Source organism: Esox lucius, chromosome 7 (assembly GCF_011004845.1).
Source record: "Esox lucius isolate fEsoLuc1 chromosome 7, fEsoLuc1.pri, whole genome shotgun sequence".
Lineage (NCBI taxonomy): Eukaryota > Metazoa > Chordata > Actinopteri > Esociformes > Esocidae > Esox > Esox lucius.
In genome coordinates this window covers 10,637,211-10,652,238 of record NC_047575.1, presented here as the reverse complement: position 1 = coordinate 10,652,238, position 15,028 = coordinate 10,637,211, and the positions used below count along the sequence as shown (strand labels likewise).

At 42.9% G+C, this 15,028-nt stretch overlaps 1 protein-coding gene across 1 annotated transcript in view; it reads left to right on the top strand.

Moving 5' to 3' along the window:
- Nucleotides 1–14,528, top strand: part of zbtb20 (zinc finger and BTB domain containing 20) — a 32,862-nt gene extending 18,334 nt beyond the window's left edge. The window contains 4 exon segments of the mRNA XM_010870539.5: nt 4,954–5,126; nt 8,822–10,324; nt 11,847–12,151; nt 12,153–14,528. Of these exon segments, the coding sequence (XP_010868841.1) occupies nt 8,842–10,324; nt 11,847–12,151; nt 12,153–12,389 (2,025 nt within the window). The 5' untranslated portion in view covers nt 4,954–5,126; nt 8,822–8,841 and the 3' untranslated portion in view covers nt 12,390–14,528.
- The last annotated feature ends 500 nt before the right edge of the window (nt 14,529–15,028 follow it).

The window sequence follows — 15,028 nt, the reverse complement described above, 5'->3', positions numbered from 1 at the left end:
TTGCTTGGCCAAGTTAACCATGACTTGTTTCCTTTGAGTGGAGATTTGTTGGGCTTACACATGATGCATGGCAGTTTTCTCTTTAGAAACATGGTGCCATTTTGTCTTACGCAACCAAAAAAAAACATTGTTACAGCTTTATTTACTGAGCCAGAAAACTATAGTTCAGTTTGACAATGGAGTGACAAATACTATTTATGTTGATGGACACAAACATTTACGATGAGGTGATGGTCTGTGTCAGTTGTTGGTACTATCCGGAAAAAAATTATTCCAAGTCGGTGCTCCAGCTGTCCATGTAGAAGAAAACTTTTTACTACCTGAAACTTGTTAGAAAATAGGTTTTACCTGGAAATAGTTATACTGGGAACAGAGAATGTTGCTCACTGGGACCAGCAAAATAATTATGCTACAGCGATAAATTCATCATCATTTGTTTTGTCTAGTATAACCACCACAGGTATTATTTAGCAAACAGGTTACAGAAAAAAAAGTTTATTTGTTTCTTTGAAGAACACTTTTTTCTAGGTAGAACCCTTTTGGTTTCAATGTACAACACTTTCCACAGAGCAATCTACATGGAAACCAAAAAAGATATACCAGGAACATAAATTGCAAAGGAGAACCCTTTTAGAAGCTTTTATTGTATTACTAGATATGCACGTCAGTGTATTCTCTTACTTTATGATATTTTACTGTATGTCAATGTCATAGTTTTTTTCCAAAATGTTGTTTTTGACTGCTGCTGTGCATCTACAAAGCAGTGTTTAATTACATTCATCTGGCTGGTCTGCCAGGGGCATAGGCCTACTAATACAATGGAAAGTATGCAAGGATAAACAAAGACCTTTTTAGAAAAATAAATATTTTAGCTCAGAGCAGACTGCACAAGATAACCAAAAGCAAAAATCTGATGAAAAGATAAAGCATTTATGGAGAAAAAAAACTCTGTATTCATTGTAGTCACATGTTGAGACTTTTTTGTCTGCTGCAGTCAGGGATTCAGGATTGGCCTCTTATAAAGTTAAAACATGTTGTCTGATTGGATGGCAGTCCATATTCCCTCTTGTAAAGTTAAAACATGTTTTCTGACTGGATGGTAGTCCATATCCCCTCTTGTATGTTTAAAACAAGTTGTTTGACTAAATGACAGTCCATATTCCCTCTTGTAAATGTAAAACTAGTTGTCTGATTGGATGACAGTCCATATTCCCTCTTGTAAATATAAAACTAGTTGTTTTACTGAATGACAGTCCAAATTCTCTCTTGTGAAGTTAAAACAAGTTGTCTGATGGGATGAAAATCCATATTCCTTCCTCTACATTTAAACAAGTTGTCTCACTGAATGACAGTCCATACTCCCTCTTGTAAATTGAAATGAAGTTGTCTGACTGGATGACAGTCCTAATTCTCGCTTGTGAAGTTAAAACAAGTTGTCTGACATGATGACAGTCCATATTCCTTCCTGACAATTTAAAACAAAGTTGTCTGTTTGGATGACAGTCCATATTCCTTCCTGTATATTTAAAACAAGATGTCTGACGAGTTGACAGTCCATATTCCCCCTTGCAAATTGAAATCAAGTTGTCTGACTGGATGACAGTCCAAATTCTTTCTTGTGAAGTTAAAACAACTTGTTTGACTAGTTGACAGTCCATATTCCCTCTTGTAAATTGAAAACAAGTTGTCTGACTGTGTGACAGTCCATATTCCCGCTTATGAATTTAAAAAAACTTGTCTGACTCAATGACAGTCCATATTCCCTCTTGTAAATTATAAACAACTTGTCTGAATGGGGGACAGTCCATATTCCCAGCCAGCTATTATTAAGATGTATATCTCCTTAGAAAAAAAGTTTTGGTTATCCTGATATTCCTCAGTTTATTTAACATAGTCCAGTGGTCCTGTATGGCTCAGTTGGTAGAGCTTGTAACTCCAGGATTATGGAATCATATCCTGGGGCCAACCACACTTAAAATGTATTCATGCATGACTGGAAGTTGCTTTGGATAAAATCATCTCCAGCATGGCATACATTATATATGTTTCTGTATTCTATTTTAACAAAGATGAGGGGGTTATGGGGGGGTTATATAGGTCGTGTGGTATATGGCCAATACACTACGGTTGGACAACTTTGCTTCCAGAACTGCCTTAATTCTTTGCCACCTGGATTCTACACGGTGTCAGAAATGTTCCGCAGGGATGCTGGTCCATGCTGATACTGTTGTACTGAACCATTATTTGCTTGTATGTGGCCCGTCTGTTAGCTTGCATGATTCTTGCCATTCTCCTTCGACCTCTCTCATCAACAATCTGTTTTCGCCCACAGGACTGCTGCTGACTGGATGTTTTTTGTTTGTCGCACCATTCCCTGTAAACCCTAGACACTGTTGTGTATGTGTGAAAAGCCCAGGAGGGAGGCTGTTTCTAAATTACTAGAACAGGAGTGCCTGGCACCGACGATCATATCATGCTCAAAGTCTCCAAGGTCACTTGTTTTGCTCATTCCAACTTTTTTCGTTCTGTAACTGAATGCATTGATGACTGTCTAGCTGCCTAATATAAAACTAATTGTCTGTGGGAGCGATCCATTTACCTGAACAAGGAGGACTGAGAAACAGGCCTCTGAAACGTCCAACCATGTTGTTCTGTTTCTTATCACACAACTCGGTCAATCAGGAAGTAGTCCAAAACCAATGCATTTAGAGGAGAGTGCTCCTCCAGCTAATTACCACAGTTTAACTTGAAGGTGCCCGACCTGCCACAAGGAGTCACTAGATTGAGTTGTGGCAAGGGAATCCAGTCTGACCAAACGCCCCTTCAAACTGTACAGTGCAGGGGCAATTTTCACATCTAGTGCCTTAGACCACCTTTTTAAAGGCATTTACATTTAATTCAGCTCATGTTACTACCAGAAAGAAAATAGGATCTATTCGTTTTTGGTGTTCAATATATTGTCAATTATATGTTAGGGAAAGACCCCACAGAATGATTCAGAACATTAAAATACATAATTGTCTTGGTAAAATGTTTTATAACAGAAGGAATTGAAATTTCTCAACCAAAGCACACATTCAAAGCGTATGTATAGTGCTTTTCATACAGAATCTGAAAGATGCTTTAAAAAAGTTCATAATTTTTTTGGAAGGTAGATGGCAGTTCATGAGAGATGGCCTTTGACAGCAGTCTGATGATGCTGTGCAGTAAAGAAAAGCAGCCTGAGTGATTGAGTGCAGGTATGGCTAGTGTGGAAGAAACAACAGTGAGTCAGTGAGGTCCATAGTTTTTCCTCGGGCCTTTCTGTCTTTGAACTTCAAAGCTCTACTACTCATTCTCTGTAGGTAAGTAGGCTGGAACATCCACCGGCAAATGCGTGGACCTACCTGGCCAATGCTTCGGTAGCTTTAAAAGCCCTACAGACCACCACACCTGGGCAATGTCAGTAAGTCACAAAGTGCTTTTACAAATCCCCAGCCAGAAACCTCAAAGAGCAATGCAGATTTGAAAGCACAGCGGCTAGAAGCCTAGAGTAAATCCGTGGCTGCAAGAGGGCGTCAGTCCTTTTCCAGGTGTATTGAAATAATGATACATGAACATTAAGGCCATATGCAAGATGTTCAGACCCTCATTGATGATTAGCAGGATGGGGTCACCTGTCCATTAACAGTCTCCTCTGAGGCCCGCCTCCATCCCTCCCAAGCTCACATCAATGGCACCATCTTATCAGAAACCAGGACAGGTAGGATGAAAAGCTGGAACCGTGTTGATCCATCATACAAATCTAGCGATCTATATGAATGAGTGTGACTGGCCAGACCTAGTAAACAGACAAGACCGCCAAAGACAAACCTACAACTCTGTGAGTCACCATTAGCTGGAAAGAAATGTATTGGAAATAAATATATAAAAACCCTTAAAATATTTAGTCATGTACAATTTACAATTCACAGAGCTGTCCGTCTAGGCTTCTTTCCTGCACCATGGCAACAGTGTTTAAATGAGAAAAAGAAAGAAAGAAAGAAAAAACAACAGGACAGTCGAAAAAAATATGAGTATTCATGATTTGATCGGGTTTATATGAGAATTACATTTGGACATTTTGTGAACACGGTAAAAACTTGAGGATGCATAAATGATCTATAGTTGTATGTATGGCCTGTTCTCTGCGAATCACATGCTTGTCATTTTGTCAATGTCTTTTTGTGTTTCTTCATGAATGCCTCATGTGTGATGGTATAGATCAGTTGACTGTCACAGGGCCATACTATAGGATGCCATAGTAACACCATTTTGGGTTATTGTATGAAACAGTACAGTGAGCTATAGAGAGCTACGATTGCGTGGGTAAAACATGGATTTGAAATTCCATTCAGTACTGACAAGGTACACACACCCCCTCCACAAACACACACACCACACAGTTGGAGACTTTTGTATTGAAGAACTGTTGTTGAAACATTTTATTAAATCTATTCAAGCTTCTGTGTCCTCTGCAGGTCCACTCAAGGCATGTTCTAGAAATGTCCGGTCTCACTAAATGTTTTTCTGACATGGGATTATGAGCACATCGATATGTCCAGAACCTTTGACCTTTTAATCAGAATGAGTAAAAACATGCTTTAAGGATATCATATCATTGTGGGTCAGTCAGACTGGAATGCGGAATGGAGGGTGAGGTTTACTGACCAGTAGTTTAGATAAAGGCTGAAAGGAGATTTGGCCCTGTGACCTTATGATTTTCAACCTTGACATATAATTGGCGGTAACGTGTCCAGTAGAGTAAACTGCCTCAAACTGGTCTAGAAGGTTCTCTTACTCTTGTCGGAAATTCCTAACACCTCCGGTGAATTACGTCCACATCACCGATTCGGCCGTTTACTCCGGTGTCCGCGCGTCAAGGTCAGAGTGCGCGTTGACTTATGAATTGTCTCTTTTCTCTCCCCCACCCAGGGTGGTATTGTAGAGACCACTGTGGCAGAGCGACCTATGATAGAGGCGGCAGAGAGGACGGAAGCCTAGCACTGGCCTTCCCTCAGCCAACTCCACCAGCAACCTGTAGCGGCGTAGCCCCCTGCCTCATCACCAGCCTCACACACATCTTACCAACAAAGCGTCATCTGACTGTGAGTAGACCCACCCCCTCCCATAGCTAGCCTGCTCTGGCCGCTGTATCTCTAGCAGGGCGTGTTTCTCATTTATTAACAGGCATTCGGTAATGTTTTATTAATATACACCATAGCTGTCCTGCTGTCACTGCAGTTTGCAATCATCACACTTTTTCTGTTTGCGATTCAATTAAGCTTAATGGCTGTGAGCTCATAATTTATTTATTTTATTTTGTTATACACTTTATATATATTATAATGTCATATATACATATATATACACTCACCTAAAGGATTATTAGGAACACCATACTAATACTGTGTTTGACCCCCTTTCAACTTCAGAACTGCCTTAATTCTACATGGCATTGATTCAACAAGGTGCTGAAAGCATTCTTTAGAAATGTTGGCCCACATTGATGGGATAGCATCTTGCAGTTGATGGAGATTTGTGGGATGCACATCCAGGGCACGAAGCTCCCATTCCACCACATCCCAAAGATGCTCTATTGGGTTGAGATCTGGTGACTGTGGGGGCCATTTCAGGACAGTGAACTCATTGTCATGTTCAAGAAACCAATTTGAAATGATTCAAGCTTTGTGACATGGTGCATTATTCTGCTGGAAGTAGCCATCAGAGGATGGGTACATGGTGGTCATAAAGGGATGGACATGGTCAGAAACAATGCTCAGGTAGGCCGTGGCATTTAAAAGATGCCCAATTGGCACTAAGGGGCCTAAAGTGTGCCAAGAAAACATCCCCCACACCATTACACCACCACCACCAGCCTGCACAGTGGTAACAAGGCATGATGGATCCATGTTCTCATTCTGTTTATGCCAAATTCTGACTCTACCATCTGAATGTCTCAACAGAAATCGAGACTCATCAGTCCAGGCAACATTCTTCCAGTCTTCAACTGTCCAATTTTGGTGAGCTCGTGCAAATTGTAGCCTCTTTTTCCTATTTGTAGTGGAGATGAGTGGTACCCGGTGGGGTCTTCTGCTGTTGTAGCCCATCCGCCTCAAGGTTGTGCGTGTTGTGGCTTCACAAATGCTTTGCTGCATACCTCGGTTGTAACGAGTGGTTATTTCAGTCAAAGTTGCTCTTCTATCAGCTTGAATCAGTCGGCCCATTCTCCTCTGACCTCTAGCATCAACAAGGCATTTTCGCCCACAGGACTGCCGCATACTGGATGTTTTTCCCTTTTCACACCATTCTTTGTAAACCCTAGAAATGGTTGTGCGTGAAAATCCCAGTTACTGAGCAGATTGTGAAATAGTCAGACCGGCCCGTCTGGCACCAACAACCATGCCACGCTCAAAATTGCTTAAATCACCTTTCTTTCCCATTCTGACATTCAGTTTGGAGTTCAGGAGATTGTCTTGACCAGGACCACACCCCTAAATGCATTGAAACAACTGCCATGTGATTGGTTGATTAGATAATTGCATTAATGAGAAATTGAACAGGTGTTCCCAATAATCCTTTAGGTGAGTGTATATGTGTGTGTATGTGTGTACACATTTTTGGTAGCATGTCTCAAGATAAAATCTTGATGGTAAATAGACTCTCTGCTACATAGATTTCATTTTCACCGACAGGTGGTCAAAGGTAATGACTTGGGTGTTCTCCTTTTGTTGACCTAAAAGCAAGACGTGTCCATGAATATGCATAATACTTCATTTAGGAAGATCTTGATAATTGCATTTTACATCAAGGGATGATGCTAGTTATTTTGCCACCATGCTGTCATCAAAGACTAGCCTAAACCCATTTTAGTGTCACCGATATGACCAACTAAACTCTGTGTTTAACCAATAATTTTGGAAAGGTTAGTCGACTGTGGACAGGCATGAAGGGTTGACCGGTTTAACACTTAGTAACCCCATCGAGACCTCGCTGCTCTCAAAGTGCGATAGCATCTTTGTCCTGACCAAGTCTGAGGCACTCTTCAGTTTCCAAAATCCAAGAAGAATCTGTGTATCACTATGGTAGATGCCAGATGACAAATTATTTTGCTGTTTACTTTGTGCTATTTGCTTCTTTCTTTTCTTTTTTTTTTTTTTAAATGTTTGGAGGGACATTTGTTAAATCGGTATATAAACTTTGTATTGCATAAGCTCATTGTAATTACCAGGTGATAGCAGTCAGGGAGGCCAGGTGCTGTAAGAATAAACGGTGTTTGATGTGCTCTACTGTTTGCAGCCAGAGAGTAAAGGGAGAGCTGGGTACCGAGTGCTTTTAAGAACCCTTGTGCTCCCGATGTGGGTTATGTGGATGAATGAAATTATGTAAAACCTATAAGCCTACAGATTGTATGAACAGGTGTTCAGTCTTACAGAGAGGCCATTCATGTTTTTTTTATATAATAGAAAGGCTGTTTGCTAGAAGGCTAATGCTATATAATATGTAGTGATATGATTATTTTTCAAAAATCAGAATGGTTAATTATTATGTTATGTGGATGAGATGTTATGGTCGAATAGTAGTCCAAACACCATATTTTTGCTGTTGTTTGAATCTAACTTGCATGATGTGGATTGACAAAGCTATTGGACACCACTGAATTTCATTTCCATATTCGGTCTTGTTAAACTGATTTCCAATTGATAAAAGTAAACCATTATTCAAAGTCAGATTTGTGTCGTCTTTGTTGCATTTTGCTAATACTACATTTAAAAATGTGAGTAGAGCTGTAAGAATGCTGGACTCGAGAGCAATACCGTAATGATGAAATATAAAGGAGCCATCTTTGAAGATTTCTCTCTAGCTGAGCCAATTTGGAGACGTTTGAGTAAGTTTATCATTTAGTTTATGTTCAGGGCAGACACTCCTTTATATGGGAGACTGGCCTAAACAATCGTCAGGTAAAATGTTAGCAACAATAGGTTGGGAGAAAGGTCAAACGTAAACACTGCTTAGACCTGATAATGTCCGGAAATTCAGAGAGAGGTGTGTCGGGTAGTTAGGGAGCACCATCACAGTGCATGTGGACGGCTGATGAACGAGGCCTAATAGTCTAAAACCCAGAGCACCACCTACTGGGGATTTGAAGCCTCATCCAAAATAATATCACCAGACTTGTAAGATGGGAACAGAACTAATGAGACGGGAACCATCTTGATTGTCTCCTCCCCTCCACTGCACTATACATCCTTGTTTTGGTCCGTCCGTCCGTCCGTTTGTCCGTCCGTCCTAAGCAGCCAGTTTACCTTGAATGATTCGATTGTTGCAACATCAACAGTTAGCAAAGAACACAGGGCTGAATGGAAAAGGTCACACGGTAGAATGAATTACATTTGGCCTGGCTGTAAATCCTGATGACGTGCCTGGACCAACATTACCCTGTCGTTATTGAGTAATCTATATCATCTTTTTTTAATTTAGACGCTTCTCATCGTGTGGTTTACATGTAGACATTTTTAAGGTTGATTCATTACGTAAAGGGAAGAGGGCCTCTGTCTGCGTCTGAGCTGCACGTATTCAGGGGGTGCCTGACGAAGAGAAAACTCTGTCAATCTTGGAGGAAGACGGAGTTGAATAGCATTTTTAGTTTAGGTCATTCCACCACAGTAAAACAAACACATTTTGTTTCCAAGAAGGCCTTGAGCTGAGTCAGGTTTGTAAAGGTGTGATTTAATGTCACTGCCTTCAAAGGGTTACATAATGTTTTAATTATCTCGTTAAACCCTGTGTGTTCTCCTTCCAGGTGACATCAGTTGCAAGGGGATGACCGAGCGCATTCATAACATCAACCTCCACAACTTCAGCAATTCTGTACTTGAGACCCTCAATGAGCAGCGCAACCGCGGCCACTTCTGTGACGTGACCGTTCGGATCCATGGGAGCATGCTGCGAGCCCATCGGTGCGTGCTGGCTGCCGGGAGCCCCTTCTTCCAGGACAAACTGCTCCTGGGCTACAGTGACATCGAGATCCCCTCGGTGGTCTCGGTGCAGTCCATCCAGAAGCTGATAGACTTCATGTACAGCGGGGTGCTGCGGGTGTCCCAGTCCGAAGCCCTCCAGATCCTCACCGCCGCCAGCATCTTGCAGATCAAGACGGTCATCGACGAGTGCACCCGCATCGTATCCCAGAACGTGGGCCTGGCCGGGCCGGGGGGGTTCCCCGTCAACCCGGGGGACTCCGGACAGGAGACACCACGGGGCACGCCCGAGTCGGGCACGTCGGGGCCCAGCAGCGACGCCGAGTCGGGCTACATGCAGGCCACATCCCAGCAGAGCCTGGACCGCGCGTACACGTCGCTCTACTCCTACTCCGGCCTCTCGCTGCAGAATGGAACGCGCGAGCGCTCCCACTACGTGACGGGCTACGACCCGGCCCCCGGCGCGCGCCGGGACCAGCACGACCAGGACCCGCCGTGGATCACCCGAATCCACGAGAGGTCGCAGCAGATGGAGCGCTTCCTCTCCACCCCTGAGACCACCCACTGCCGCAAGCAGCCCCGGCCGGTCCGCATCCAGACGGGAGGAATGCACATAAAGCAGGAGGCGGACGACGAGTACGGCTGCTACGGCGTGGACGAGTGCGCGGATGACCCGGACCACGTGGAGGGCGCAGAGAGTGAGCCGAAGGGTGAGAGCTTCGACTCGGGGGTGAGCTCGTCCATCGGCACGGAGCCCGACTCAGCGGATCAGCAACAGTACCTGGCGGGCTTCGGGAGGGACGGGGGCGCCGACGGGCAGCAGGGGGAGAGGACCCCCGTGCAGATCGAGGTGGACGACTCCTCCCCGGAGCAGACCAACGACGGGGAGGACGGGGGCACGGCCCAAGGCGACGGTAACACGCCGCAGAGCCTGCCCGGCTCCATCATGGCTCAGTCACTTCTCTACATGCGCCAGGCAGAATCACACACCAGCAACCTGAGGATGCCGATCACCATGACCAGCAACACCCCAGTAATGGGCACGGCGGGCAACTCATACCTGCCCACTCTGTTCGCCACGCAATCGGCCGGCAGCAACAAGCCCTTCCTATTCAGCCTGCCGCAGTCCATGGGAGGCCAGCAGACCCAGTTCGTGGCCGGGCAGTCCCCGTTCCCCCAGCAGCTGACGGCACAGCAGCAGACGGCGCGGGAGCAGCAGCAGGCGGCGGCGATGGGGCAGGGGGAGAAGAAGCCGTACGAGTGTACGCTCTGCAGTAAAACCTTTACCGCCAAACAGAACTACGTCAAGCACATGTTCGTACATACCGGTGAGTACGACACGACGCCGCGCGAGGCTTCGGCACAAAGTGACACGCGAAGTGGACTGTCGTTTTAGTTTCGACGTAACAATGCGTAACGTTCACTTAGGGGTGGTTAATTAAATCTAGCGGTTTGCCGCGGTTGACTCCAGGATTTAGGGTTTTTAATTAAACAAACAACCTCCCCTCCGAACCTTGCTCCTCTGTCCTCTGTGGCCTTTTGAAAAATGTAAAAGGTAATCTGGAGACTGAACGTGTAGTAAAGTGAGCCTGTTTGAAATGAGATTGTCTTTCTCCGCTTGCACGTTGTCGAGCAAATTATGTTTACGGAGGTGGATCCCAAAATTAATGTGTAAAGTGATAAAAACCTATTAAGTTAGCCGTGCAAGATTTTTATTGATAAAACAATGAGTAGAATCTTTCTTTTAAATATGATTTTATGTTCCAAAAAACTAAAGTTTATTAGTTCCGCGTCATAGAGAAGAGAGGACAAAGAGAAAATAATTCAGTTGCTTTACTGGCTGGACAAGTTCATTCTTCCTCTGAATTACTCAAGTAAAGAACTGGAAGTTTCTGGAATTCAGGGCAGTTGGCCAAATGGAGCTACTATTGTTTGATTACAAACAACCAAGTAGCTAAGAATTGGTTGCCCAATTCATTTGCCAGAATTATTTTAATTAGGAGTTTTTTTAAGTGTTTATAATGGGCCATAATGATCGGGCTACCAAAGAAATGTGCCTTTGTGATCTTAATGTAAATCCCTGATATTGATTAAGCTGTGCTGTATACAGTAGTTCAATTATTCCTGGTACACTGAAAAATGAATGGAGGCTGTCTGCATCATAACTGATATAATGTATTTGATTAATGCAGGAAGTAAAATAAGTCCTGTATGCTTGCCAGTGAAGCTAGTTCTGAAAAATATGACAAATTGATTAGGTACCATTTTTTATTTTAGAGTTTTATTAGTGTGTGGTCGCTGCATAAATATTATGAGATAAAAAACAGGGATGGCAACTACGACTGAGCTGGATGTTGGAACGGGTTCAAATTTGACCTGAATACATAAATGGGCTTCACATCCAGTTAAGAGCAGAATGAAAAACCGTTGAGTGATGCACATCGCATTGTTCATTTTTAAATAGTTTTTGAAAATATATTCAAACCGAGATCATTCCATTGATATCTATTCACACACTGTGATACCTATTCAGAAACCGAGAGAGAGAAGTATTGGCGCCTATTGAAATTTCAATAATCAGACGCAGGAGGACGAGTGCAGCCATCCACACAAAGAGCGCCTGGCAGTGACGTCAGGCAAGGGCATCGGGTTCGGCTCGATTTCTGATGGTCGCTCTCGCCCGTTTTCGCGTGAAATAAACAAAACACGCTACGTTTTCAAGGCTGCACTGGAAGAATTGAGTTCCATTGTCCTTGGTTGTTGGTGGGCTTTGTCTTGTGTTGTGTGTGTTTCTTTCCATGACTCCCCCTGTTCCTCCTTCTGATGACTGTGGCTTCTGTCTTCATCCAGGTGAGAAACCGCATCAGTGCAGCATCTGCTGGCGCTCGTTCTCCCTGAAGGATTACCTAATCAAACACATGGTTACACACACGGGCGTGCGGGCCTACCAGTGCAGCATCTGCAACAAACGCTTTACCCAAAAGAGCTCGCTCAACGTCCACATGCGGCTGCACCGCGGGGAGAAGTCCTACGAGTGCTACATCTGCAAGAAGAAGTTCTCCCACAAGACCCTGCTGGAGAGACACATGGCCCTGCACAGCACGGGGGGCGCCGTCACAGGGCTGTCGGGGGCGGCGGCGGCGAGCGGCGCCGGGGGGGGGCCCCGTCTCCATACCGATGCCCATGGCCATGCCCGAGCCCGGTGCCGGAGTTGTGTCCCTCGCCATGCCCGTCAGCGGAGGCGTAGGGGGCGGGGTCGGAGCAGCAGTGGGCGTGGCCGCGGAGGCAAGCTGCCAAGAAGGGACCAGCTATGTGTGCTCCGTCTGCCCTGCCAAGTTCGACCAAATTGAGCACTTCAATGACCACATGCGAATGCACGTCTCTGATGGATAAGTACAAATAGATACACTTCTTTAAAAAAAAAAAAGAATGAAAAAGAAAAATGGCACTAGAATTTTTGTTTTTGTTTTTGGGGGCATGAAGAGTAATGAGTATAGACACTGGCACATTAAGTTTCCCAGAAAGGATTTTTTTGTTTTGTTGTTATTCTAAAAGAAAAACAAGATGGTGGCCTTAAGGCTTTGTAGTTTGATGTTGATCCACTGGATGGATCCTAACTACAGGCCTCTAAATGTATGCTTTCCTAAAAATACTGATTTATGTGTTGAACACTACCGAAAGGCCTACGAAAGAAACACACACACACACACACACACATACACAAACTCAAACTCACACACCTATATTCAGTATAGATATACAATTGTATGAGTGTACGTTCTCATGTGTGTATGTGTCTACTCGTGTGTGAGACTTTGTATTAGTACGTGACTGTTTGTGTGTGTGTGCGCGTGTGCAAACATTGCCATGGAATTTCGTACATGGTAAATGTGATCCCGTATTGACCGTTTTGGACACTATTATAGACGTCCGAGCTTACTGTGGTATAATTTTCAACAAAAAAAAACTAACTAACAAAAAAAGATCTGGCTTGGCCTAAAGAGTCACAAAAAAAATATTGTTGGTCACAAGTTTGCCTTCTTATGTTGGATAAGAAAAGGAGAGTAATTAATTTGACACTGGGTTTTTATTTATTGTTATGGTATTGAGGGATTACAATGCAGCTGTTCTGGAGGTACAAGTTTATTTGAATAATTGTACTGAAATGTAACTTCCTGTGAGTTGGTATAGGAATGGTTATTTTGGAATACGTTTTATTGTCCATGCATTTTGAGGGTTCAGGTTAAGTTTACTAAATTAGGGTTGTTGAGAAGACAGTATTTGAGCAAAAATGTAATATTGTTAAGATTTTATTTCATTTGCATACTGTACACTGCCACTAAAATCTTAGAAGACTGTTAAGGCTGTTAGACCTCTTCCACTTTCAAATATGTTAGATGACAACAGACGGAAGATTCTTGACATGGGTTTATAAATGATTTAGTTCTGTTTAGATTTGACGTACGCAGCTGTGGCAGACTTGAGTATGCTACCAGACTCATCATAACTGCTGCTCTTTAACTCGCACCAGACTGTTATCAGCTGTAAATTACAAACATGATTCGTCATTATTACTACAATACAAAATATGTTATTTGACAATGGAATAGTTTACCAGGGGAGTTTAGAACAGCAGTCAAATGGATTACCAGGAAATTGAAAATTATTCTGTGAACTTGCATCGGACAGAAATATCAGGTTGTGACCCTCCTTCTCTGTATATCCTGTTTTAAGGACATGACATGGCTATTTGAGCCGGTGGAGGAACAAAAATGCACTACTCCTGAAATGATAGCTCCACCTGGTGGAACAAATGACATGTCATGTTTGGACAGGAAATACAGACTCGAGAAACACACGAGCCAAAAGAAACCACAATTAACCCTGGTTAATAATTACTTTATAATATACCACAACTTGCAGATGGACTTTCCAGACAATAAAATACATTCCTGTTTTCAAAGACCTAGCAACACAGTGTACATTATATATTTGGGAGTAGGGTTTGTCCTTCAAGAGTCCCGTCACTTATAAGCTCTGCTCTGATATTTGGCTTGTCGTTCTTGCATTCTATCCAAAATAAGACAAACATGTCCGCCTGCAACTGCAATCTGATGATCTTGCTAATTTCTTTGAGTAGACACACCCTGTAGTTATGACGGCGAGAGAATAACTAACAACAATTACAGTAAAGTCTGAAAAACAAACGTTGTAGATTTAAAAAAAAAAAAACAAAAGTGCTACTTTTGCACATTTTCTTCAAATGCCTGTGCTTAATATTGAATTGTTTTACTTAAGAAATGAAATTCTATGATTTTCATTTGTTAATTTTCAAAGGAAAAAAAGCTTAAAAGCTTATTAAGAGGACTGCATTACTTTCTTGCATATATGTTGCACTGCTTAAACCCATAAGTGCACTACTGTTACCAGAGATATTATAGTTTTAGAGAAAAAAAAAGAATCATTTTTGTATCTATTGTTTGGTTGTAGAATTCACGTGTTAGAATAGCTTTATTCCATTTTTTTTTTTTTCAAATAAGGCAATTAAATGTTTCTTGGCTTTTGTTATCGCTTGCTATTATATGTATTTACTTGTGCTGTGTTTGTGCAAGCGTTTATTTTTATTTAAATCCGAACCATCGTGTGAGCTTGTCTCTGTTTTTAACCTTTTAATGTATTCTTTTCAAGAGTTAATCCCCTCTAACAGCAGTTATCCCATCGCATACATTAGAACAGATGGTGAATTTTCCTACAAAAGCATTCATGCCAAATCAAACCCCCCCCCCCCTTGCCCCCCACCCCTACCCAAAAAAGGAAAAACATATAGTGTGAGTGGACAGAAATGACATTAGTGTTTTAGGACACATTTCTTTGAGAATATCTGGTGGGGGTGGGAGACTGTACGCAGCTTATTGGCTATTTGTAGATTATACACAAGTGTGCGTCTCGTGCTTGTGTGTGGGTCTGTGTGAGTGTTTGTGTGTGTTATATAAACTGTCGGTCCCTCACGTGGAGGTGGACTACCTGAACTG